Source organism: Mobula hypostoma, chromosome 3 (assembly GCF_963921235.1).
Source record: "Mobula hypostoma chromosome 3, sMobHyp1.1, whole genome shotgun sequence".
NCBI classification, from domain to species: Eukaryota; Metazoa; Chordata; class Chondrichthyes; order Myliobatiformes; family Myliobatidae; genus Mobula; species Mobula hypostoma.
The window spans coordinates 53056925-53084395 of record NC_086099.1 but is presented as its reverse complement, the minus strand read 5'-3'; the positions used below and the strand labels follow the sequence as shown (position 1 = coordinate 53084395).

The 27471-nt window shown below is 39.3% G+C and overlaps 1 protein-coding gene across 6 annotated transcripts in view; it reads left to right on the top strand.

The window, feature by feature from the left end:
* The window catches only part of pcm1 (pericentriolar material 1), a 107799-nt gene that overhangs the window by 42797 nt on the left and 37531 nt on the right, over window positions 1–27471 (top strand). For all 6 annotated transcript variants that reach the window (XM_063043034.1, XM_063043032.1, XM_063043030.1 and 3 more), the window contains 6 exons: window positions 8008–8198; window positions 9158–9388; window positions 18709–18925; window positions 19603–19748; window positions 20826–21010; window positions 24782–24959. In XM_063043034.1, coding sequence (XP_062899104.1) covers window positions 8008–8198; window positions 9158–9388; window positions 18709–18925; window positions 19603–19748; window positions 20826–21010; window positions 24782–24959 — 1148 coding nt within the window. The remainder of the gene's footprint in view (window positions 1–8007; window positions 8199–9157; window positions 9389–18708; window positions 18926–19602; window positions 19749–20825; window positions 21011–24781; window positions 24960–27471) is intronic.

Genomic DNA, 27471 nt, shown 5'->3' with positions numbered 1-27471 from the left:
CAGTTTATTGTCAATTTGTAATCCTTCACCATGTTCACACTGACCCCCTGAATGGAAACAGGGGTCACCAGTGCCTTAGCTCTCCTCAGGTCTACCACCAGCTCCTTAATATTTTTCACATTAAGCTGCAGATAATTCTGCTCACACCATGTGACAAAGTTTCCTACCGTAGCCCTGTACTCAGCCTCATCTCCCTTGCTGATGCATCCAACTATGGCAGAGTCATCTGAAAACTTCTGAAGATGATGAAGAAGTTTGCAGCATTGAGCTGCGAACTAACAAGTTCACACATAGGAATATCATAGAGCAACAGATTGTATGAGATTTGCGATGGTAGTCCTGCAGAGATTAGAGTTAATTACTTTGGGAAGATGGCTGTTTTGAAATGGAAGTTGAATTGTATTTAGGAAAATGGAAAGCTAGTTAGAATGCTCCATGGTACATCTGTAGAAATTTGCAAGTGTCTTTGTTGACATAACAAATATCCTCAAATTCCTAATGAAGTATAGCCGCTGGCGTGCCTTGTTTGCAGCTGCATTGATATGTTGGGTCCAAGATGGATTTTAAGAGATATCCCAGGAACTTGAAATTGCTCACTCTTTCCAGTTCTGATCCCTCTATGGGGACTGGTGTGTGTTCCCTCGCCTTACCCTTTCTGAAGTCCACAGTAAGTTCTTTGCTCTTCCTGACATTGAATGCAAGGACACCAATCAACTAGCTGATGTATCTCTGTATCTCATTCCTGTATGCCCTCTTGTCGCCATATTAAATTCTGCCAATTGTTGTGTCATCAGTGAACTTATTGATGGTTCAAACTGTTCCTAGCCACATAGTCATGCGGGTATAGAGAGTAGAGCAGTGGGTGAAGCACACATCTCTGAGGTGTGCCAGTGTTGATTGTCAGCAAGGTTCAGATGTTATTTCTGATCCGCACAGACTGTGGTTTTCCAGTGAGGAAGTCAAGGATTCTGTTGCAGAAGGAGGTACAGAAGCCCAGGTTTTGAAGGTTTTGATCAGACTCGTAGAAATGATTGCATTGCTGAGCTATAGTCAATAAACAGCAGCCTGACATAGATATTTGTATTGTCCAGGTGATCCAAGGCAGTGTGAAAAGCCAGTGAGATTGCATCTGCAATTGACATATTATTGCTATAGGCAAATTGCAGTGGGTCCAGGTCTTGCTGAGATGGGAGTTGATTCAAGCCATAAGCGACCTCTCAAGCACTTCACCTTAGATGTGAGTGCTACTGGATACTACTCGTTAAGGCAACTCGCCCTGCTCTTGGGCACTGGTATGATTGTTGCCCTGATGAAGCAAGCGGGAACTTCCAGCTATAGCAGTGCGGATTGAAAATGCCTTTGAATACACCTGCCAGTTAGTTGGCACATGTTTTCCGAGCCCTACCAGATGCTCCACTGGGGCTTGTCGCCTTCCAAGAGTTCAATCTCTTGAAGGACAGTTTGATAGAGATCACAGAGTCACTGGGTGCTGCTGAGATCCTCATGTCTGAAGTTTTATTCTTCCTTTCAAACTATGGATAAAAGGCACTGATGCATAAAAGGTGCATCCTTTGGTGAGAAGAACAAAAATTGTACAATGGTGTCAAAGTTGCAGCTGAAAATTAGTTGCTTTTTAGGTTTGTAGGGATGCTTTTGGGGGCAGCACGGGAGACAGATTAGAGTTTAAAGACAGGGATGGGGTGGGAGGGAAGATAGAGATAAGGGGTAGTAAATTAAGAGTCAGGGCACGGGCCAGAGGCTAGATCTGAGTGCTCCACAGTAGAATGCCAGTGATTGACTCAGGTTGGCGCTGTTGACCTCCAGGTCAGTGCAAGTTTGGAGTTCAAAACCCCAGGATTGGTAAGTTCTGGTGTCAATGTTTGATGGTCTACTTGGTCTATATACTACTTGCGATTAATTTTCTTGAAGGCATCAATGGGAGGAAAAAGAAATGCAATAACATCTTGTGAAAAACTACATAAATACATCATGTACATTCAGTTGGACAATCCACACCAGGGGCGTGTGAAAAGAGCTACTTTTTAATCAGGGTGGCGATTGAGATTTCAAAAGCAGAGTTTAAGAATTGATTGGAAAAGGATACTGGCAGGGATGATGGCAGAACAGCAGTGGCTGTAATTTCTGGAACCAATTTGGATGGCACAGGATATACACCATCCAAAGAGGAAGTATTCTAAAGGTAAGATGACACAGCCATAACCAACAAGGGAAGTCAAAGCCAACATAAAAGCCAAAGAGAGGGCATACAATAGAGCAAAAATTAGTGGGAAGTTAGAGGATTCGGAGGCTTTTAAATATCAACAGAAGGCAACTAAAAAGTTATTAAGAAGGTAAAGATGGAATATGAAAGTAAGTTGGCCAATAATATTAAAGAGGATACCAAAAGTTTCTTCAGATACAAAGTGTAAAAGAGAGGTGAGAGTGGATATCCAACCTCTGGAAAGTGATGCTGGAGAGGTAGTATGGGAGTCAAGGAAATGGCAGCCATTTTGCATCAGTCTATGGAAGATACTAGCAGTATGGTAGAAGTTCTAGATGTCAGGGGTAAGAAAATGTGTGAAGTTACCATTACTAGAGGGAAGATTCTTGGGAAACTGAAAGGTCTGAAGGTAGATAAGTCACCTGGTCCAGATAGTGGCTGAGGAGATTGTGGAGGCATCAGTAATGATCTTTCAAGAATCACTAAATTCTGGAATGGTTCAGAATGACTGGAAAATTGCAAATGTCACTCCACTCTTCGAGAAGAGAAAGAGGCAGAAGAAAGGAAACTATAGGCCAGTCGGTCTGACTTCAGTGATTGGGAAGATATTGTAGTCAATTGTTAAGGATGTGGTTCTGGGGTACTCGGAGGCATATGATAAAATGGGCTGTAGTTAGCATGGTTTCCTCAGGGAAAATCTTGCCTGACAAATCTGTTGGAATTCTTTGAAGAAATAACAAGCAGGATATCAAAAGGAGATTCATTTGATGATGTGTACTTGGATTTTCAGATGGCCTTTGACAAGGTGCCACATATGAGGTTGCTTAACAAGCTACAACCCCATGGTATTACAGGAAAGATTCTAGCATGGATGAAGTAGTGGCTGATTGGCAGGAGGCAAAGGGAGGAAATAAAGGGAGCCTTTTCTAGTTCGGTGACGGTGAGGGGTCTGTGTTGGGACTGATACTTTTTACGTTATATATCAATAATTTAGATGATGGAATTGGTGGTTTTGTTGCACAGTTTCCAGATGAAATGAAGATGGGTGGAAGGGCAGGTAGTTTGAGTAGATAGATAGATAGACATTATTGATCCCGAGGGAAATATAAAATGATTAAGACGGATTAGGAGAATGAGCAAAGAACTGTCAAATGGAATACTGTTTCGAGAAATGTATTGTCATTCACTTTGGTAGAAGAAATGAAAGGGTTGACTATTTTCTAAATGGAGAGAAAATAACAGAAATTTGAGGCGCAAAGGAACTTAGGAGTCCTTGTGCAAGATTCCCTAAAGGTTAATTTGCAACGTGAGTCTGCGGTAAGGAAGGCAAAAGTGATGTTAGCATTCATTTCCAGAAGACTAGAAGGTAAAAGCAAGGTTGTAATGTTGAGAGTTTATATAGCACTGATGAGGCCTCACTTATTGTGAGCAGTTTTGGGTCCCTTGCCTTAGAAAGGATTTGCTGAAACTGGAGAGGGTTCAAAGGTTCACGAATGATTCAAAGATTAAACGGCTTGTCCTATGAGGAGCATTTGATGGCTCGGGGCTTGTATTCAGAAGAATACAGTTAGTCTGTAGGTTGAATTAGTTCAGAGTAGTGTGACGAAAGTTGCCCATGCCTGTTCAAGAGCCTGATAGTTGTAGGGTAATAACTGGTGGTGTGAGATCTAAGGCTTCTGTAATTCCAGCCTGATGGTAGTAACAAGATGGCTAGGATGCTGGGAGTCTGATGATGGATTCTGCTTTCTTGTAGCAGTGCTCCACATAGATGTACTCAATAGTGGGGAGTGCTTGTGATGGACTGCATTGTATCCGCCACATTCTGTAGCTCTTTCTGTTCCTCGGCATATCTTTGATATATGACATGAAATTTGTTATGCAGCAGCAGTATAGTGCAAGACATAAAAATCTAAAAATTAGAAATATAAATAAATATAGTGCAAAAAAAAGGAACATTGCGGTAGTGTGCATGGGTTGATGAAATTCCAAATATAACATGCTCACTGCTTTTCTCTAGTCTCTTCTGAGATATACACTCAAAGCACTCCAGTAGAATCAGAAATGTTAGCTCAAATATATAATTTCCCAAGAGCCTTTTATTGGTTCTATTATTTCCCAATTGCTGATACAACAGACTAGTATTTTTAGTGTTTTTTTCCTCTCCCTTCATTCTGAAACAGCTGGGTCATATTTGCTAAAATTCAACCTGCAGGAGCTATTCCACAATTTCTAAAATTTTGGATGATGATAGTTTGGGCATGTGGTATCTTTAAAGCCACTTTCTGTCCTATGATATGACATCAGGTCCTTGGAGTTTATCAATTTTCAAGCTTTAAGAATGTGGGTTAGGGCATAAAGGGGTGGAGCACGTTTCTTGTGGCAGGAGTAGCAGATTTGGTATGGTAATTGTGTAAAACATGCTTGATATATACAAGGTAAAAATTAAAGGGGAGTTGATGGATTGTAATATGCTGTAACACTCAGACCATAAGACATGGGAGCAGAATTAGGCTACTTGGCCCATCGAGTCTGCTGCACCATTTAATCATTGCTGATCCTTTTCTCCCCTCCTCAGCCCCACACCCCAGCCTTCTCCCTACAACCTTTGGATGCCATATCTAATCAAGAATCTGTAATGCTTTGTGTCAAATACCCACAATGACCTGGCCTCCACGGTTCCCTGTGGTAATAAATTCCACAAATCACAAATTCACCACCCTTGGTTAAAGAAATTTCACTGCATCTCTGTTTTGAATGGACACCCCTACTATGGGAAATATCCTTTCCGCATCTACTCTGGGCTTTTCAACATTCGGAAGGTTTCAAAGTGATCCTCCATCATCCTTCTAAATTCCAGTGAGTACAGACCCCAAACAATCAAAACGTTCCTCGTATGATAACCCTTTCATTCCCGGAATCATTCTTGTGAACCTCCTCGGAACCCGCTCCAATGCCAGCACACCTTTTCTTAGATAAGGAGCCCAAAACAGTTCACAGTAATCAAGATACTTTATACTTTATTGTTGCCAAACAATTGATACTAGAATGTACAATCATCACAGCGATATTTGATTCTGCGCTTTGTGCTCCCTGGAGTACAAATCGGTAGTAAATATTTAAAAATTAAATTATAAATCACAAATAGAAAGGAGAAAGTAAGGTAGTGCAAAAAAAAGCCGAGAGGCAGGTCCGGATATTTGGAGGGTACGGCCCAGATCCGGGTCCTTACCAAAGATGAGACCTTACCAATGCATTATAAAGCCTCAGCATCACATCCCTGCTTTTGTATTCAAGACCTTTTGAAATGAATGTTAACATTGCATTTGCCTTTCTAAACACGGACTCTTCTTGCAAGTTAACCTTTAGGATGTTCTGCATAAGTACTCTCAAGTTCCTCAGCATCTCAGATTTTTGGATTTTCTCCCCGTTTAGAAAATTGTCTGCACATTTATTTCTACTAGCAAAGTGAATGACCATGTGTTTTCCAGCATTGTATTTCATTTGCCACTCTCTTGCCAATTCTTCTAATCTGTCTTAAGTCCTTCTGTAGCCTACCTGTTTCCAATCTTTGTCTCATCTGCAAACTTGGTAACAAAGCCATCTATTCCATCATCTAAATCATTTATATACAGCATAAAAAGCAGTCCCAATGCTGACCCCTGCGGAGCACCACAGTCACTGGCAGCCAACCAGAAAAGGGTCCTTTTATTCCCACTTACTGTCTCCTACCAATCAGCCAATGCTCTAACCATGCCAGTAACTTGCCTGTAATACCATGGGCTCTTAACTTGGTAAGCAACCTCATGTGTGACACTTTTGTCAAAGTCTTTCTGATAGTCCAAATATACAACATCCACTGCATCTCCTTTATCTAACCTCCTCAAAGATTCCTTCAGGTTTGCCTCAGAAGCTTTTCCCTTAAGGAAACCATGCTGACCTTGTCCTATCTGGTCCAATGTCACCAAGTACTCCATAACCTCATCCTTAACAATTGACTCGAACAGTTTCCCAACCACTGACGTCAGACTAAGTGGTCTGTAATTTCCTTTCTGCTGCTTTCCTCCTTTCTTAAGGAGTGGAGTGACATTTGCAATTTTCCAGTTCACTGGCACCAAGCCAGAGTCCAATGATTTTTGAAAGATCATTACTATTGCTCCCACAATCTCTACTGCTCCCGCTTTCAGAACCCTAGGGTGTAGTTCATCTGGTCCTGGTGACTTGTGTACCCTTAGGTCTTTCAGCTTTTTGAGCACCCTCTCCCTTGTAACAGTAACTACACTCACTTCTCTTTCTCGCACTCTTCAACATCTGGCACACTGCTAGTGTCTTCCATAGTGAAGACATGCAAAATACTAATTTAGTTCACCTGCCGTCTCCTTGTCCCCCATTATTATTTCACTGCTCTCTTTTTTTGGCAGTCCTATATCCATTCTCATCTCTTTTATTTTTTACGTATTTGAAAAAGCTTTTACTATCCACTTTGTTATTGTTTGCCAGCATGCTTTTGTATTCATCTTTTCCCTCTTAATGATTCTTTTAGTTGCTCTCTGTAGGGTTTTAAAGGTTTCCCAATCCTCTGTCTCCCCACTAATTTTTGCTTTGTATGCCCTCTCTTTTGCTTTTACATTAGCTTTGAAATCCCGTGTCAGCTATGGTTGGTACTATTTTGCCATTGGAGTATTTCTTTGTTTTTAGAATGCATCTATCCTGCACCTTCCTCATTTTTCCCAGAAACTTGTGCCATTGTTGCACTGTTGCTATCCCTGCCACTGCCTCCTTTCAATTTACTTTGGCCAACTCCTCTCTCTTACCACTGTAATTTCTCTTACTCCACTGAAATACTGCTACATCAGACTATACTTCCTCCTATCAGATTTCAAGTTGAACTCAATCATATTGTGATCACAATCTCCTAAGGGTTTTTTTTACCTTAAGCTCCCTAATCACCTCTGGTTCATTACGTAACACCCAATCCAGTATAACTGATCCCCTCGTAGGCTCTGTGAAAAACTGCTCTTAAAAAGCCATCTCATAGCCATTCAACAAGCTCACTCTCTTGCGATCCATTTCCAGCCAGATTTTCCCAATCGACCTGCATGTTTCTAGCTACTGTCAGGAGGCCTGTTTTTAAGTGCCATCAGGGTCTTTTTATCCTTGCAATTTCTTAACTCAACCCACAAGAATTCAACATCTTCTGATCCTGTGTCACATCTTTCTACTGATTTGATGCCATTCTTTACCTGCAGAGCACGCCACCCTCTGCTGACTTTCCTATCCCTTGGATACAATGTGTAACCTTGGACATTCGTCACCCAACTACAACCATCCTTCAGCCATGATTCAGCAATGGCCACAACATTATTCCTGACAATCTGTAAAAGTGCAGCAAGGTCATCCACCTTATTTTTTGTACTCCATTCTTTGAGATACAACACTTCGAGTACTGTATTTGCTACCCTTTTTGATGCTGCATCCCAAATGCTTATCCTGCTGGCAACAATTATGTCCTATCATCTGCCTGCCCTTCCTGACAGTCTGACTGCATGTAAAAATTTGATTTTTTTTTTAAACCACCCATCCTATCCCGAGTCCCTTCACTCCGGTTCCTACCCCCCCGCCAAATTAGTTTAAACCCTCCCCAGCAACTCTAACAAACCTGTCGGCGAGAATATTGGTTCCTCTCGGGTTCATGTGCATCTGAAATGTTTTTCTCTTTAAAAGATGGTTATAAAATAGCTTTGTATTGAGTGACTACTGTTGCATTTATTTTTATAAATTATGATTAGCTGTGGTCGGAGATGCGTAAGCACCAAATTCTACGAGAAGAATTGCGCCAGAGAAGAAAACAACTTGAAGCATTGATGGCTGAGCATCAACGACAAAAAACATTGACTGATAGTAACTCCATTATTGCTGCATCTGTCAGGAGTGAAGAGACGGAGACACAGGGCACACATCAGCTTAGCAGAACTGAAAGGTTAGATCATGATACTTAAGAACATTTGCAGTATTCTACTTTGAATAATTCCCAGTCATTGAAAATTGCTTGTTAACTATTTGATCACTCTACTGAAGATACAATTTTTTGAAAATAAACCATCAAAAGTATTATCTGTTTTGCTAATTGTAGTTAAAATAAACATGTCATTTTGAGAAGTAAATAGAATAGGTGTATATTTAATTTTACCAACGATTAACTCTTGTGTGGGCTGATGGTGTTGATGTGGTATTCCACTTTTTAAAAATTCTTGACTTTTTTTTTGATCACAGTGTCAGTGACATGTATATTTTTGCCATTGTTAAATATAGCTTGACATGGACACTGAGCTAGTTTTTTATGTACTGGAAGTATAAAGTTGAGTAATTAAAAACACTTGCATCTATATTATTTCATATCTTTTAGAAATTCTAAATTGTCAATAATTTGAACTAAGCATTAAGAAATTAGGTAAATGTGAGAATTCAATACTTCTGGATTTTAGTCAGTCATTAGAAACTGAGTCAAATTAAATTCATTTCTTACTGTAAGTCTTTGTGTAGATGATTGGCATCTTTTGCTCTCATGAAATGAGTTCATCTATCCAGTGAATCGTTAACTGCCTGAAAACCGGAAATTTTGTTTGGAACTTTTGTGACCAGAAGAAGAAAGTGGCTTTTAAAGGATAATATTGGGCTTAATTCATGAACCAGATCCCAATACCCAAATGCTCAGGACATTTCACCATTCCGTCCAATGAAGGTGAAGCCCCAAAATTTCAGGAAAAATTAGCTTTTTTGCTTTGTACGAGATCTGTATGAGAAAATTGTGAAAAGTGCAGGGGGATAGTCTCTACTGGCATAATTTTTGATGCCGTGAGAGCTTCTCTTGAATATTGAATGGATTTTCTACGTTATGATTTAAACTCCAGATAATCTTAAGGCCATTAATGTTAACAGGACAATGGCCACTTGGGGTGGCTCTACTCAAGGTGGATTGGATTATGAGGAGGATGACAATGAAGAGGAGGTGTATAACGATGTTGATGAAGAAGATGATAATGAATATCAATCTGATGGGATCACACAACCAGAAGAAGTTCTTGAGACAACTTCCCATGAAACGTATAGAACGTATCCCAATCGTAGCCGATGTCAAAGAACACACAATGCACGAGAGAGCAAGAACAGGTTGGTTGTAGTTGAATATGTTAAAAACAATGCACATTAACAAATAAATAATCGCTGCATATAACTAAGAGAATCTTAACTTACCTCAAAAAATTATATTGCTTTAATGTCTGCTAACCATGGAACAGCCTAAAAAACTTTGTAGTGAATCATCGGACTGTAAATACAAATCTTATTAAGTTGGATATAGGATGACTCCTTTGCTTCTAAAAACTATTTGATGAAATGTGTACAAAAGAATCGTGAGAATTTCACTTCTGAAAAGAGAGAAGGGTTAACAATACTTGTGCATTTTGTAAATGTCATTAGAAGGTTGACAGTTTTCCAGCTAGATCTGCATGAGATTATGATTCATCATGGAATACAGCTTATATTTAATTTATTGTTCAATGTAACTTTCAGAAAGTAAAATTTATTTTTTTTTTAATTTTATTTTTATTTGGATAAGGAATTCACAATTATCATGTACTTTTTTCACACATATAACCTTTTCCATTTTTTTATATGTATAAAACTACAATTATTTATACATTCTTAAGTACACATTGTTACGTACCCCGTAACTGGGTTGCCAAACCAGCAGAAATGGATCACTCAGTTGGAGTCTGGAGTACTAGAACTAAGAAAGTTTTATTAAAGAAACAAGCAACACAGTAATCGAAAGGATAATAAATGCAACAGTTCAGCGATTATAAACACACATGTGCACAGAATTAAGATAACAGCATCAATCAAGCTCTATCGTTGTCTAGGGGTAAATGACCAAATTTCAAAGTGACTCAAAGTTCAGTCCAGTTTAGTAGTTCAGTTCGCAGTAATCGTTGCCATGGCGATGGACAGCGTGGGGGGAGAGAGAGAGAGAACAGGAACAACTGATCATTCAGACACGGCTTCACTCACAGACTGGCGATATGGCTCACAAACAGCTTTTTGGGCGGGTCCTTGGTGATGTCACCTGAGGTCACCGACTGTGACCCCTCCTCCAGATGCGGTCGATCCTCTGCAGTGAACCCGGCACCCAGGCAAGGGCGGACACACACCGGGTTCCCGCTGATCGTACCTTTCCACCCTGGCCGTTGTCTGGTACTTCTCACCGACTCGTGAGAAGCGTACCGCTTCCAGGGTCTCGTTACCTCGGGTGGCGTGTGTGTGCTGCCTTAGCGAACCGGTCCCTTTTTATCCCCCTGCTGGGGTATCGCCTGTCCATCACTTCAAACAGTTCAGGGTTCAAAGGGGGAGCCGCTCCAGACAGCTCTCTCCCACGTCCCTTCATTACACATCTCCAGACGCTGCTCCATTGTTCCTTATCTCTCCTTCCCCTGAGGACAGGTGGCAGACCACTTGCTGATGTCACTGATGCTAACCCAGGCCAGCAAACATCTTAATTTTATGTGTATTCTCGTCACAACATTGAGATGATATAAAAGGAAAATAAACATTTAAATAGATAATTATGTACTGTGGTAAATCTAACCTATTAGGCTAAGTAATGAAATTAGTTGTTAAGAAAATTGGTAATAATAGTTTCCATACAACCCTTCTGGACCATTTCCACTGGTCCAAAATGTTGCATACAAGCCTATATACCAACCATTGTAGGTGTTTATATCCCAATTTGTTCGTGCTTGTTCCTGCCTGCGGGCATAATTATCCAATCCCTATGTACTTATTTACTTGATTTTTTCATTTTTTTTTATCCCTTTCCCAAATCTTTCCCTTTACTTGTGTTAATTCTCTATTTTCCAAAAAAAAAACAAACATTTAGACTAGGGGTGCTTACGTTAGCAATATTACTGTGTTGATGAGAAGAGCAATATAAATCATTAGGAGAGTCATCTAAAGTCTGCTCGCATTGGGGTTATATATTCAATCCATTTATTCCAGATTTGATAAAATGTTTCTTTTTGAGTTCTCAGGGAGTAAGTCAACTTTTCCATTTTAAATATTTCCAAGATAATTTCGTACCAATCTTCTAATGTAGGTGGTATTGGATTTAGCCATTTTCTAGTGATTGATTTCTTACTTGCCGCTAAGAGGGCATGCAGCAACTTTATATCTTCCTTCTGTTCAAGGAGCAATACATGCCCCAAATAGAGCGTCTCAAAGTTCAGAGGTATCTGGGACCTAAGTACCTTAACTAATGTTCTATGAATACCTTCCCAAAATAGACTTAATTTAGGGCAATCCCAGAAAATATGAAAATGATTTGCCTCCTTGGAGCCGCACCTTCTCCAACACATCACATTTGTATCTTTATATTTTTCCTGATATGGGGTCTTGAAGTATCTTATAATGTTTTTCCAACAATGTTCTCTCCAAGTCAAAGAATTAATCGAGGACCATTGAAAGCTGCAGATTTTCCCCCAAGCCTCCTCTGAAAGTACCAACCCCGCTTCTTTCTCCCACTTCTCTTTAATAAACAGTGTATTTACATTTTTAGCATGGGAGAGTGCATTATATAGGCGAGAAACTGATTTACTAGGTATTGAACTGCAAGCCGAATTCAGAATCTTGAAAAATTCTAATTCTACTGTTGATAGGTCTGTATATCTACAACTCTGGTTAACATAGTTTCGTATTTGAAGGTACCTAAAAAAGTCATTATGTTCTAGGCCATGTTTGTCCTGCAGGATTTGGAAACTTTGTAATACTCTTTTATCTATAAATGAGAGGTAGGTTGTAAGACCTTTCTTTATCCATAGCTCAAATCTTTTATCTCCTCGGTTGGGAAGGAATTTGGTATCATATGCACACCATCTAAAGAGTTTTAACATGTTATTAATTCCACATGAATTAACCACCTTCTGCCATACTTTTAATGTAAGATTTATCCAAGCATTATTAAATTTTTCCAACTGGGCCATCAATCCTTTGTCAGCTATTGAGGCCTGAAGAGGAAAACTGTCAACTAATCCAAATTCTATTTCCTTCCATCTCGCCTTATATTCCCTATTACACCAATATAACAGAGGGGTTATCTGTGAGGCATAAAAATAATTTCTCAGGCAAGGAAGAACCATATCTCCTCCTTCCTTCCCTAACTGTAAGGTGTTATATCGAATTCTAGGTTTCCTTCCTTGCCAAATGAAGCGGGAAATCCATTTGTCCCATTCCCTGAATTGATTATCATCCACCTCCACTGGCAAAGTACGGAAAAGATATAATAACCGAGGAAGAATATTCATTTTTATAGTATCTATCCTTGAATTTAAACTTAAAAAGGGGATAAGATTCCATCTATGCATATCTGCTTTTATCTCTGAGATTAATGGCCGATAATTTACCTGTGACAGTGTTGAAAGATCCTTCGGCAGGGTTATTCCTAAATATTTTAATGATTTAGCTTCCCACTTAAGATCGTATGTATCCTGCAATTTTTTGGATGGTGTATAATTTAGGGACATAACCTGCGTTTTCTTTACATTTATTTTATAACCTGATATTTTCCCAAAGTCATCCAACAGTGTAAACAATCCTATAAATGATTTTTCTGGTTCACTCAGATAGACCAAAACATCATCTGCGAATAACGCCACTTTCTGTTCAATCCCTGCCACCTTGATACCTTTTACGATTTCGCTCTGTCTTATTAGTTGGGCAAGTGGTTCAATATATAGCGCAAAAAGGAGAGGAGAAATTGGGCATTCCTGTCTAGTGCCTCTCTCTAAATTGAAGGAGTCAGAGAGGTCCCCATTTATCTTAATTCGGGCTATAGGGCTGTCATATAGAGTCTGAATTACTTTAATAAACCTTTCTTGAAAGCCGAATCTTCCTAACACTCTGTATAGGAATGCCCAACTAACCGAATCAAAAGCTTTCTCAGCGTCCAATCCTACTACCATTGTCTCTGTCTCGTTCTTATTAACCTGTTCTAATATGTGCAGAGTTCTCCTTATGTTGTCCTGTGTTTGTCTTTGTTGAATAAATCCAGTCTGGTCTAAATGGATTAGGCCAGGTAAAAGCTTTTCCAATCTGCGCGCTAACATAGATGTAAATAGTTTGTAATCTAAATTAAGAACACTAATTGGCCGATAATTGCCACATTCTAGTTTATCTTTACCCTCTTTAGGAATAACTGAAATAATCGCTTCTCTCCAGGAAGGTGGAGTTTCTCCTCTCTGCAAGATCCAATTAAAGGTGTTAAGTAGTAATGGGGCTAACTGTGTCTTCAGGGACTTGTGCCACTCTGAGGTAAACCCATCAGAACCCAGGGACTTTCCAGCCTTTAACCTAGAGATGGCCACGTTCAGTTCTTTGACAGTTACTGGTTCTAATAAACTTTCATTTTGTAAATCTGTAAGTTTAGATAGATCTAGAAAATTCAATACACTGTCTATATAGGGCTCATTGGGGGCCCGGGGTTGGGAGTACAGCTCTCGATAATATGTTTCAAAACTCTCTTGAATTTTCCCTATTGTACTCTCCACAAGCTTTGTCTTTGGATTCTTTATTTTATGAATTGTATTGTCTGCTTGTTGTTTTCGTAATTTATATGCTAATAATCTAGCTGATTTACCTCCTACTTCATAATTCTTTTGTCTCAGGTAAAGAAAATTTCTTTGAGTTTCCAACGTATAAATATCATCAATTTCACTTTGCAATTTCCTAATTTCCTGTTTTCGATTTGAATTACTTTTGTTGCTATCTACAACTTGAAGTTGTTTTAATTTTCCTTGAAGGTCTGCTAATTTTTGTGCATTGACTTTTTTCATGTGAGTAGTAATGGAAATAATTTTCCCTCTCAGTACAGCTTTCAATGTATCCCATAAAATCACTGGTGATGTTTCTCCCGTGTCATTAAGGTCTAGATATTCTTTGATTTCTCCCCTTAATCTCTCCATTACTTTCGGGTTATTGAGTATATGTGAGTTTAGCCTCCACAGTGTTTTCCTCATTTTCCTTTCCAGGATTAGAGACATAGAGACTGGGCTATGATCCGACAGATCAATTGTTGCAATATTACAGTTTTTTATCCTGAGTCTATCTGTATTAAAGATAAAGAAATAGTCTATCCTTGAATAGGCTGAATGAGGGAAAGAGTAATATGTATAATCTTTACTAGTAGGGTGTAATTCCCTCCAGACATCTATAATTCCCAACTCCTCCATCAATGAATTCACTTTCCGAGTCAGAGGTTTATTCTGAGTAACTATTCTTGAAGAATCTAATATAGGATTTAATCTCATATTAAAATCCCCTCCACAAATTACTACCCCTCGAGAACTGACCATTAGGTCAAAAATGTGTCTATAAAATGACCATTCACTACCTGGAGGAGCATAAACATTCAGCAATGTTATTTCTGTACCTTCTATTCTTCCTGTGATTTTTACAAACTGTCCTTCTTTGTCTCTAGTCTCTGAAATATGTTCATAATTAAGAGTACTTGATATTAAAGTAGCTACCCCTCTTTTGTGACTCAATTTATATGATGAATAAAATACATGCTTAAAGCCCATTCTTTTTAATTTTCCATGTTCAGATTGGCTCATATGTGTTTCCTGGAGGAAAGCTATTTGTGCCCTCTCTTTTTTCAATTTAGACATAATCTTATTTCTTTTAATTGGATTCAAAACCCCATTAACATTATAGGAAATTATTTTTACCAATTCAGTTTGCATTTTTCTCTAGTAGAAAAAAAGCACTCTCCTTTTCTAACCAAACAATAAGCAATCCCTTCTCAACAGTAAACCAAGACATATAACCACACCCTAGACATTTCTGAGTATATAACATTTGAAAATTTTTCCCGACTTCCCACAGTGAGGCCTGAGCACCGACCCGCCTCAGTTCAGAGGGATAACCTCTATCTTCACCCTGTGTTAGAGGGCCCTCAGCAGTTTGAATAATCATAGAGAATTTTCTCCTATTTATGTCTCGACCATATTGCTATCATTCAAGTTATTCCGCCTAGTTTATTTTCAGTTACCAGTTTTCATTTTACTTTTAAGTCCGATTTACTCTTTTCAGTCATTTCTCTTAATTAATCTGTATTCTCTGTACATTCGCGTCTGAATATTTGCAGCTTTTCCTTGTAGTTTGACACTCTGGTTCGAGTGGAGCGTCCTCGCCCCACTAACTGCCACGACTTCTGCCGAATCCTCTCCAGTAGCGACTCTGGTTGGGTGATAACTTTAATAGGTAGTCCCCGGTCCGCCAGGTCCAACGTTGCCTCCTCCACCGTAGCGTAAGTTTTTGTCCCTTTGTCGTAAAAGACTCTCAGCCGAGCTGGATACAGGGTCTGGAATCTGATGTTGTTTTCCTTCAGGACTCTCTGTGTTTCCGTATATTCCTTCCGTCTGGCAAGAATCCCCGGTGCGTAGTCGTGGTCTAAACTGATTTTGCAGTTGTTCCACATGAAACTTTTCTTTTGCCATACTCTTTTAAGCACCTCTTCCTTCGTTCTGTAACTGAGAAATCTGATCAGAATCGATCTGGGCTGGGCGCCTGCTGGAGGCTGTGGTGCCAACGCGCGGTGAGCCCTTTTCTATCTGTAGGTCTTTTGCGGCCGGTATATCAAGGTTCTGTCTAAGCAGCTTCTCCACGAAGGGAATCATCAATCCGGGTTTACCTTCGGTTCCTTCGGGAACTCCGTAGATCCTCACATTTTCCCTTCTCGAGCGGCCTTCTTGATCTATTAGTTTCCACTGGAGCTGGTCTTGTAGCTTCAGCATTTCTGCTATCACTTCCTCGGCGTTTTGTAGCTTCTCTTCAATTCCAACAATCCTTGCTTCGGCTTCATCTATCCGCGAGTTAGTTTTTACTATTTCTCCTTTAATATCTTCCAGCTGTTTGCTGTTATCTTGTCGGAACTCGCGAATCTCTCCGAGAATCAAAGACAGAGTCACCGATTCCCCCTCATTATCTCCGTCCTGGCTTGCCGTGGGGGAGCTAGGCCCGTCGCCTTGCTGCATCTCTTTATGTTTCTCTTTATGTTTATCAGCCTTCGAAGCGGACTTTTTATTCTTGTTCTTAGACATCATCCTTGCCCCTTTTATTAATATAGTTATGCAATATTAAGTATTTGTCTAAATTCGATTTTGGGGCAGTTTACTTTCTTTTTTTGTCGAGAGACCTTTTCCTTACGCCGCCATTCCCTTGATGACCCAGAAAGTAAAATTTAGAGGAAGATACTTATTTTGTCTGAAAATTAATTCACAGAAAGTTAATTAAAAATTTAGGATATAGTTCCAGTATTTTGAATGCTTAACTTTTCCTGGTGTAATCTAACTTAATGCTGTTTTAAGATCCTAAATTGTCTTAAGTTAGTCTTGCCCTAAAGATTAAGTTTTTAGGTATACAAGATAATATCAGCTGTCATATATGTTGCCATTTTAATTTGCTGTATTTTGCCCGCTCAATCATATTTAATTTATTTACCACACTTCCAATTTTTAAAATGCTGTAGTATTCTGATTTTCAAAAAAAAATTATACATTAATTCAAGATAGCATTTTACAGCCCTACCACAAAGAATGACACAGTTGATTTTCACTGTTTATGTAAAAATCTCGGACTGGAATGAGTTATTGGAACAGAAGTACAGTGTGCACGGTCAGATGCAGAGAATCTTTTGTTCCCCTTGCTCCCTTGCGGAGTCCTCAACACATCCTCATCTTTATGCCAATCATGATTGCCGCAAGCATGGCCCCTTTCATTCAAATGTGTTTATTGGTAAAATGAAAAATGTAGGGAATTATTTTTCTCTGTAATTGTTTATTATATTATCAAGTTACAGGGAGGGTTGGGGAGGAATGAGACAAAGGGAGTATCTCCAGGGTAAAATCTAGGAAAAGGTTGAAAACGGTCATCTGGCCACTGGATTAAGGGGAGCAGATAGCGAGAGGAAACTTGGTCTTTTGCACACAATACAAAACAAAGTGAAGAAATGAGGGCAGTTGGTGTGTGAAAATAAAACCGTGTTCTGTTAGAAATTTCCAAATGGATAATTTTCCATAGCCATGATCTAGATGGAAGGTGTGAGGCAAAATGAGAGGCATTCTCCCTGTTTTTATCACAGCATTTAACTAACAATGGCGATGATCATGAGAAACATGAACATCAGAGAAAATTGAATTCATAGCAGTCATCAAATATATCATAAATATTAGGCCATTTTCTTAGGGAATTATGCTCACAATTTTAGCATCTTCAATGAAGATTTTATTTTCTGTGTCATAAGGTATTTTCTTTAACAAAAAAAAGTGTGCTTTATGCAAATAATTATACAATGCTGAACTCTATATACAACTACTTGGATAATAAAGCAGCCCATATTGACTTTCTTGCCCGTGCAGTCTGCAAACCTCAGGCTGGGAGTCTGCATGCAATAATCCCTTCAGATAGGATCCAGGGAAAAGAAATCTTTTTGTTACATCTTCTCTTCTGAACTCAGTAATTCCACCACTCCATCTTCAAATGACCAAATTAAACGCTGCTTACCCTGTCTATAAATTACAAAGGTGCCAAGACTCAATACATAAACTTTTGAAGAAATGCAGTATCCATGCTGACTCCTGTGAATTTCAATCCAATGACCACTAAGTGGAGAAGGAGCATTTCAGATGGTCTTAAGGAATTCAGGAGCACTTGTGCCCTGCAAAAGGAAAGGATCACCTCTCAAACTAATTGGGCATCCACCTGCCCAGTTAACACATCAGCCTCAGTAGTCATTTTGGGACACACACACACACAAATCTAGAGCGGAAGTAAGTCATTCACTGTCTTGGGAATGTCATGCAAAAGGTGCACTGTAGCAGCTTGCCAATGTTAATTTTGACAACATCTCAATTTTTAACAAGAATATTAGCAAAGTTACTGAGGGAAGAATATACTCCTTGTAGATCAGACACTATTGTGATTTACACTTTAATCAATATTTCTGAAATTCCTTACCCAGTGCCACAGTAATAATTTGTTGCAAAAGGAATGAATGCAATTCTCCCTGTACTTGGTAAAGTGATCTACTCCTCAAGTTTTCAAATCCAGAAACTGATTTTACCAATTAAATACATACTCTCAGTAAATTATCTTAAAATTGAACTATTATCTGTTAGCACAGAGAATGTTAATACACTCAATATTGTTCTTGATTATTTACGGTTTTAAGGAAGAAGGAAATGGTGGAAGGCTTTTATTTTGCTTTTCACAAACTAGGAGTTCTCTGGAGTATTTTTCATTCAGTGTTGTACTTTTGAAGTATAGTCGCAGTGTTAAGTTAGTTCCTATGTCTGACTCTTCAAGTGTAAAATTTTTAGTCTAAACTTCCAACAAATGTTGAGCTTTATGATGCATAATTTTCTATTGCATCATTTCTGTAGATGCAGGGATAAACGAACATCTGCAGATGGGAAGTATCATCGATTTCTAAAATATAAACAACAGAATGTTGGTGTGCGTCGACAGGAGAATCTTCGATGGGCAGCTGATCTTTCCTATGTGGAAGAAAGAGAACACTGGCAAGAACAAGTTAACCAACTTACCAGGCAGTTAGAATTTAGTACGAATATGTGCCAGAGCCTGATGCAAGATCAGCAGGTAATATATTTGGGAAATCATGCTTATCCATGAGCAGAGGCAAGCTTTTGCCAGCAACTTCCAATTTGTCATTTGATTTAGAGTATAGATGGGGATTGGAGAGAGAACAGAATGATGAATGTTTTTAATGGTTTAGAATTGAGAGAAATAATAGTTCCAAATTATCTGGTAAACGAAAGCAAACTGTAGTCAACTGCTGAAGAATATGGGACTTTTTTGTAGAAAATACAATCAGATGAGAGAGGCTTCTCCGTATATTTTGGAGAAATGATCCATAAGTGGGGTATCTCTGCAGCAGCAAAGCACTGAGGGATTGTTCTAAGCACCGAATGTTTGAAATTATAAAATTCCTTGGAAGAGACTTAAGATCAGGTTTATTGCTGACTTGTGTAATGCAAAATTAGTTGTTTGGTGGCAGCAGTACAGTACAAAGATCCTTATAATAAAGACCATATGTTTGAAGAGCAGAAAGATTATGATAAACTTAACCAAGGAAATAATGAAGCCATGCTGTGAGTCATTTGGGTCCTAAAAGGACAGCAAACTTTTAAATTCAGCTGAGTGAGAGATGCATGTCTAAGAGGTTGGTTGTATTTTTCTGTAGATTTTTATGTTTGGCTGAAGGATGATGTATGTTGTTTAGTATAAATACAAATAATGTTTCTATTTCTGTCCAGGCACTCTCATATCTTCTGCAGACATTTCTTACTGCCCCCTACAGTGTAATGCCCAGCAATGTTGGATCGCCACAAGTTCACATCATCATGCATCAATTAAATCAATGTTACACTCAGTTGGCCTGGCAACAGAACCATGTGCAAAGGTGTGTTGATGATCAAAATGATTTATTTATTATGATACTTACTGGAAAATGCAATATGCTACAATTTTATAATAAAATAAATTATTTTGCCAAATAAGTGTGTAGGACTAAAGATTCTTATGAACGAGCTTTTACTTGATTTACTTTTTGACTATGGTGAGCTAAGAAGAAGCATTTGCGATCTGCAGGGAGAAAATTCTGATCATTTTGTGCATTGGAGTATGAAATTTCAAATAGTTGATTTTATTGATTATTTTCACAGCTCCACAGCTGTCTTTCAGGAAAGGGAACCTGGCTAGTCTGCCCTGTTTTAACTCCAGTCTTGCATTCCTGATTGACTTCTTGTACTTTCTGATTAGGAGGCTGGCTACTTTTAGTTAGTATAGATACTGAAAAGATAAATACTTTGACTGAGTTTTACTGAACTGCAGAACACAATCACAGACTTGTGTCCAGCTCTAGGATGGAAATTGGGATAAATTTCTTTATACAAAGGTTGCTGACGTAGCTCTGTACATGGTGCATAAATATTCAATGAGCAGAACTGTTAACTGACAGTTCTACTGTTCAGCTACAATGAACTGATTAACATTAAAGCCTAAATATTGCCAGATCTTGCTAAGTAAACAGTTCTGCTCATTGAATATTTATGCACCATGGGTCACTTCTCATGGCAGATGGGTCATATTTTGACCTTCCATATCTAATGTTATTGTGGGAGTATTGTGTTTTCAGTTATATTTTGTTTTAGTCTTCTTGCTATGCTGACTTTATGAAACTAGGCAACAAATGTTCAGCAGGATTTGCTGTTTCAATAAAACTACAGGGATTTTCAAAAAAGCTGTCTTATTAGTTTTATAATTGTTACTGTCTAAAATGCAAGCATCAAGAGACTAATATCAATAACCCTTTATTAAACAAACCAGTTTCAAAGTTATTGTTGCCTAAAGCTGAAAGCTATTTGCATTTTAGACTTTTGTTTTGCCCTTGTGCCTAAAATAAGATGAGAACCATTGTAATCTACCTGATTTGTTGTTGGCAAATACTAAATAGTTGCTTATTGTTTTATCGTGATAGACTAAGGCAGATGCTGAATGACCTTCTGCAGCAACAACAGCAAGACAAGAAGTCAGAAAATCAAAGAGATAGTAGTGTGCCTCCTCCTTCTCCCAGTTTTGTCTTCCCTCCATTTACTTTTCCTTCTCCATCCTTTAACACTTTAAGCACCTCAAGATTTCCAACTTGTTCTCCTTTTGTTCATGGTAAGTGTTGGTGTTAGAAGAAATAGTTGTTTTTGTGTAGACTGAGCTCCACATTCTGATTGAATAACATTTGATTTTAAAAAAAGCGAGTAAAGAATGTTTTCTCAAGTTTTTTTTTTAAACTGGCCAAAGAATGACCTTTAAAAATACTTGGCTTCCATTTAGACAGTTCCAACAAAATTTTCAAAGTGAAGTTAATGCTTGAAGTTGCAAACCCAGAAATTGGACGGCATACAACAGGAATTCTGCAGATGCTGGAAATTCAAGCAACACACATCAAAGTTGCTGGTGAACGCAGCAGGCCAAGCAGCATCTATAGGAAGAGGCGCAGTCGACGTTTCAGGCCGAGACCCTTCGTCAGGACTAACTTCCTTCAGTTAGTCTTGACGAAGGGTCTCGGCCTGAAACGTCGACTGCGCCTCTTCCTATAGATGCTGCTTGGCCTGCTGCGTTCACCAGCAACTTTGATGTGTGTTGTTAATTGGACGGCATAGTCCAGTGATTTTCTGCATTGCAGAGTTTAAATTCAGAATAAAAAATATATTCATCTCTACTGCCAGCCCTGGCAATACGTTCCACATACACTCTCTATAATGAAGAAAACTACTTCTGACTCTCCCGTCCCATATTTTCCTTAGTCACCTTAAAATTATGCCCCCTCTTATTAGCCATTTCCGCTATGGGAAAATGTCTCTGATGACGACCAATCAGCTGATTGATAAATATAAAGGTCAAGCATTCAGAGAACACCATTAACAGCGCACTGATAATGTCTTCTCATATGCTAACTAAAGTAAGTTACCAAGATTGCTGAACAACTTAACTCAACCTTCGATTGCTCGAGTTACACACTTACTGAATTATTTCCAAAAATAATTGGTTGTCCACTCTAACTATGCCTCTTATCATCTTGTATGCCTCTATAAAGTCACTTTTCATCCTCCTTTGTTCCAAACAGAAAAGCCCTAGCTCACTCAACCTGGCCTCATAAGATTCTCTCTAATCTAGGTAGCATCCTGGTAAATCTCCTCTACACCCTCTCTAAAGGTTCCTTACTATAATGAAGCTCCCAGTACTGAACACGATATTCCAAGTGTAGAGCTGCGGCATTAATTCACATATCTTGAACTTAATCCCTGACTAATGAAGGCCGATATACTATGCGCCTTATTAATTACCCTTTCAACTTGCCTGGCAACTTTGAGAGCTCTATGAAGGTGGACCCCGGAGGATCCATCTGAACCTCTGCACTGCTAAGAATCTTGCCATTAACCCTGTACTCTGCCTTCAAGTTTGACTTTCTGAAGTGTATTACTTCAGTTTTCTGGATTAAGCGCCAACTGCTATTTCTCAGTCCAGCTCTGCATTCTATTTATGTCTCATTGTAACCTATAACAACCTTCTATGTTATCCACACCACCAAACCACCAAGTTTGTGTCATCTGCAAACTTAATAACCAACCCTTCTACTTCCTCATCTAAGTCATTTATAAAAATCACAAAGAGCAGGGGTCCCAGAACAGATATCTGTGAACATCAATGGTCATCGATCTCCAGAGTACGCTTCATCTACTATCACCCTGTTCCTTCTGTGGTCAGGCCAATTCTGAATCAACACAGTGAAGTTTCCCTGGATCCCATGCCTCCTGACTTTCCATATGAGCCTACCGTAGGGAACATTGTCAAATGCCTTACTAAAATCCATATACACCACATTCACTGCTCTACTTTAACCCTTGAAGAATTTATTCGGGCTCATGAGGCACCACCTGCCTCATGTCGACTATCCCTAGTCAGACTATGCTTTTGCAAATGCTTGTCAATCCTGCCTCTCCAAATCTTCTCCAATAGTTTTCCCACCACTGAAGTAAGACTCACTGGTCTATAGTTCCCTAGGTTATCACTATTATCAATCTTGAACAAAGGAATAACATTTGCCACCCTCCATCTTCTGGTATTACTCCTGTGGCCAGTGAGGATGCACAGATCATCTTCACTGGTGCAACAGTCTCTTCCCTCACTTCCTGTAGTAAACTGGTACATTTCCCATCTAGTTTAAGGACTGATCTATTGCTTTTCAGAAGTTCCAGCACATCTTGTTTCTTAATGTCGACATGTACCAGCCTGTTATACATTGTCCTCAAGGTACCTGTCACAGGTGAATACTGAGGCAATTTCTTCATTAAGGACCTTCTCTACCTCCTCCCACTCCAGGCATATGTTCCCTCTTTTATCCCTGATCTGTCCTACACCCTCTCTAGTCATCCTCCTGTTCTTTGCATATAGGTATAATGCCTTGGGGTTTTCCTTAATCCTCCTCACCAAGGCCGTCTCATGTCCCCTACTAGCTCTCTTTAAGTCCATTCTTCAGCCCCTTTCTGGCTACTTTGTAAACTCTCCAAAGCATCATCTGATTCTTGCCTCCTAAGCTATGTTCTTTCTTCCCTTTTACTGGATGCTTGACGTATTTTGTTAACCATGGTTCCCTCCACCTACCATCCTTTCCCTGTCTCACCTGGAGAAACTTATCCAGAACCTCATGCAAATACTCCCTAAGTAGCCTCTGCATTTCCGTTGTGCATTTCCCAGTTTACGCTCTCAGTTTCCTGCCTAATAGCCTTCCCCTCATTAAATACTTTACCATACCATCTGCTCCCTATCCCTGTCTAAAGATCTAAAGATCAGGGAGTTATGGTCACTTCCTCTGAAATGTCCAGCATTGAAATGAGAGATCCGTCACCTGACCAGGTTCATTGTCTACTATTAGACCTCAGTGGAATGATTGTTCCACTGAGGTCTAATAGGTCTAACTGTTTATGATTTCCACCCATACTGATTCAGTAGCGAATCCCTCCATGGCGTCCTCTCTTTTCAGCAGCTGTGATACTATCCCTGATTAGCAATGCCACTTGCCCCACCTCTTTTATCTCCCTCCCTGTCCCTTTTGAAATACCTAAACTCTGCAATATCCAGCCACCATTTCTGCCTTTGTGGCAGAGAAGTATCCATAATGGCCACAATGTTGTAGTTCCATCTATTGATCTATGTTTTTAAGTTCATCACCCTTGTTCCTGATATGATTTGCATTAAAATAGACACGTGTCAACACATCTAACTGACTATGCCCTATTTATTGCTTATCCTTTCACACAGTCTCTCTACGTCCCGAATCTTATCTTTACATCAACTACCCCACCTAACATTATTTCCATGATTTGAGAAGCTGACCTCTCCTGCAATGCCTGCTGCTTCATTCCTTAGAGGAGACCTAAGTGGATTCTAGCATAGAGAACTCTTCCCTGCATGAATCTGTCTTTTATCAAATTATTTAGTTGTGGCAGTGGGTTTCTCTCTCATTTCAAAGATCCCTACTACCCCACCTAACATTATTTCCATGATTTGAGAAGCTGACCTCTCCTGCAATGCCTGCTGCTTCATTCCTTAGAGGAGACCTAAGTGGATTCTAGCATAGAGAACTCTTCCCTGCATGAATCTGTCTTTTATCAAATTATTTAGTTGTGGCAGTGGGTTTCTCTCTCATTTCAAAGGTCCCTAATCTTTTCAACCACATGTCCCCCAGTGCTCTTAATAGTCAAAGCACAATTAATTCAAGAAAATAATGGGGTGAGTCTAGCTGTTTCTAACAAACTAGCAGAGTAAAAAGTGAGCAAAGTAGTCAAAAAAAACGTTATTTTCTATTTTCTATTACTCACCTTGTGACGACATTATAGTTAAGTTCTCAATAATAAATCTATCCTTTGTTTCAAACAGGTTTTAATGTTAATCCAATATTCCCTCCTGGGTTTAGTGATATTTCACAAAATGTCAGTGCCCAAAGTGGTGATCAGCAGCCACTTGTAAATGAGAACAATGTCTCTGGAAAAACAGAGTATTTGGCTTTTCCAAAGCCGTTTGAAAGTAATTCTCCAAAATGCAGAGAGAATAAGTGGTATGTATTTAATTTCAGTCTGTTTCCACATATGGTAATAAAAATATTGTATTTTTACTTGGTGTAGAATGGATACGGTTGAATTTCTTTTCCATAAATGTGTATGTTAGCTAAAGAAATATGCATGTTTCGGGAAGTAGCTCAATCTGAGGACATCCTTCAAGAAAAGCACCAAAGCCATAGGCCTTTCATGAAACTGAGCAAGAAATATTGCTTTTCTTCCATCACAGAGAATAGAGAGTGGGAATTGTGCATTGAGAAAAGGATTGTTATCTACAGGGAGAGGATTCTGAGGGTGAAGATGGTTCGGGAGAGAGTTGAGGGGCAATAAGGGCATAGACACGGCTGAGATGGGAATTTGGAGTGGTAAGAATAAGAATAAAAATTAGAGCTTTCCTTGATGTTGAATGCATAAAATTCACCAGTAGTAGCTCGGGCCTGTTGCATCTTAAATGAGTCAAAGTAGATTTTAATCTTGTAGTTAAGACATGCATCTGTGTCCTAGATGCCATTCAAGTAAGGTCAAATAAGCGTTCTGCAGATTCCCAGCATGTGTGGAGGATCCAGGTCAAACCTCTGCAAATGCATACCATATGTGATTAGGTTTTTGATGAATCTTTGAATGAGAGAGACGGAGGAGGAGTATAAGGATGTTGTACTGTGCAATAGAATTTATAGGTCAGTGATTTTTAAAAAAGTTTTATATTTTTAATAATTGTGTAAGTTGTGTCTGTTGGCCATTCGTACATGAGCGATGGTTCAAAACAACAGCATGAATAGTGTCAAATTGTAGTATTATGGAGATTGTAGAATTATATTCCCTCTTGTGCAGACTTTAATTACCTCCTTTGAACTTTTTTGTTATGTTCAGCTGCTTATGAGCTATAGCATTTAGGTTCTCTGCTTGAAACAGCAATTGTCTGTTTATTTATATAGATGCTGTCTGACCTGCTGAGTTCCTCCCTTGGTTCAGTCTCTTCCCACTTACATCCATGACACTTCACATAGAAACCATAGAAAAACTACAGCACAGAAACAGGCCTTTTGGCCCTTCTTGGCTGTGCTGAACTATTTTCTGCCTAGTCCCACTGACCTGCACAAGGACCATATCCCTTCATACACCTCCCATCCATGTATCTGTCCAATTTATTCTTAAATGTTAAAAAAGAACCCGCATTGACCACCTCGTCTGGCAGCTCATTCCATACTCCCACCACTCTCTGTGTGAAGAAGCCCCCCCTAATGTTCCCTTTAAACTTTTCTTCCCTCACCCTTAGCCCATGTCCTCTGGTTTTTTTCTCCCCTTGCCTCAGTGGAAAAAGCCTGCTTGCATTCACTCTATCTATACCCATCATAATTTTATATACCTCTATCAAGTCTCCCCTCATTCTTCTACGCTCCAGGGAATAAAGTCCTAACCTATTCAACCTTTCTCTGTAACTGAGTTTCTCAAGTCCCGGCAACATCCTTGTAAACCTTCTCTGCACCCTTTCAACCTTATTAATATCCTTCCTGTAATTTGGTGACCAAAACTGAACACAATACTCCAGATTTGGCCTCACCAATGCCTTATACAACCTCATCATAACATTCCAGCTCTTATACTCAATACTTTGATTAATAAAGGCCAATGTACCAAAAGCTCTCTTTACGACCCCATCTACTTGTGACGCCACTTTTAGGGAATTTTGTATTTGTATTCCCAGATCCCTCTGTTCTACTGCACTCCTCAGTGCCTTACCATTTACCCTGTATGTTCTACCTTGGTTTGTCCTTCCAAAGTGCAATACCTCACACTTGTCTGTGTTAAACTCCGTCTGCCATTTTTCAGCCCATTTTTCCAGCTGGTCCAAGTCCCTCTGCAGGCTCTGAAAACATTCCTCACTGTCCACCACACCTCCAATCTTTGTATCATTAGCAAATTTGCTGATCCAATTTACCACATTATCATCCAGATCATTGATATAGATGACAAATAACAATGGACCCAGCACTGATCCCTGTGCCACACCACTAGTCACAGGCCTCCACTCTTGAGAAGCAATTCTCTACTACCACACTTTGGCTTCTTCTATTGAGCCAATGTCTAATCCAATTTACCACCTCTCCATGTATACCTATCGACTGAATTTTCCTAACTAACCTCCCATGTGGGACCTTGTCAAAGGCCTTACTGAAGTCCATGTAGACAATATCCATTGCCTTCCCTTCATCCACTTTCCTGGTAACCTCCTCAAAAAACTCCAGTAGACTGGTCAAATATGATCTACCACACACAAAGCCATGTTGACTCTCTCTAATAAGTCCCTGTCTATCCAAATGCTTATAGATTCTGTCTCTTAGTACTCCCTCCAATAACTTACCCACTACCGACATCAAATTTACCGGTCTATAATTTCCCGGATTACTTTTCGATCCTTTTTTAAACAAACGGAACAACATGAGCCACTCTCCAATCCTCCGGCACCTCACCCATAGACACCGACATTTTAAATATATCTGCCAGGGCCCC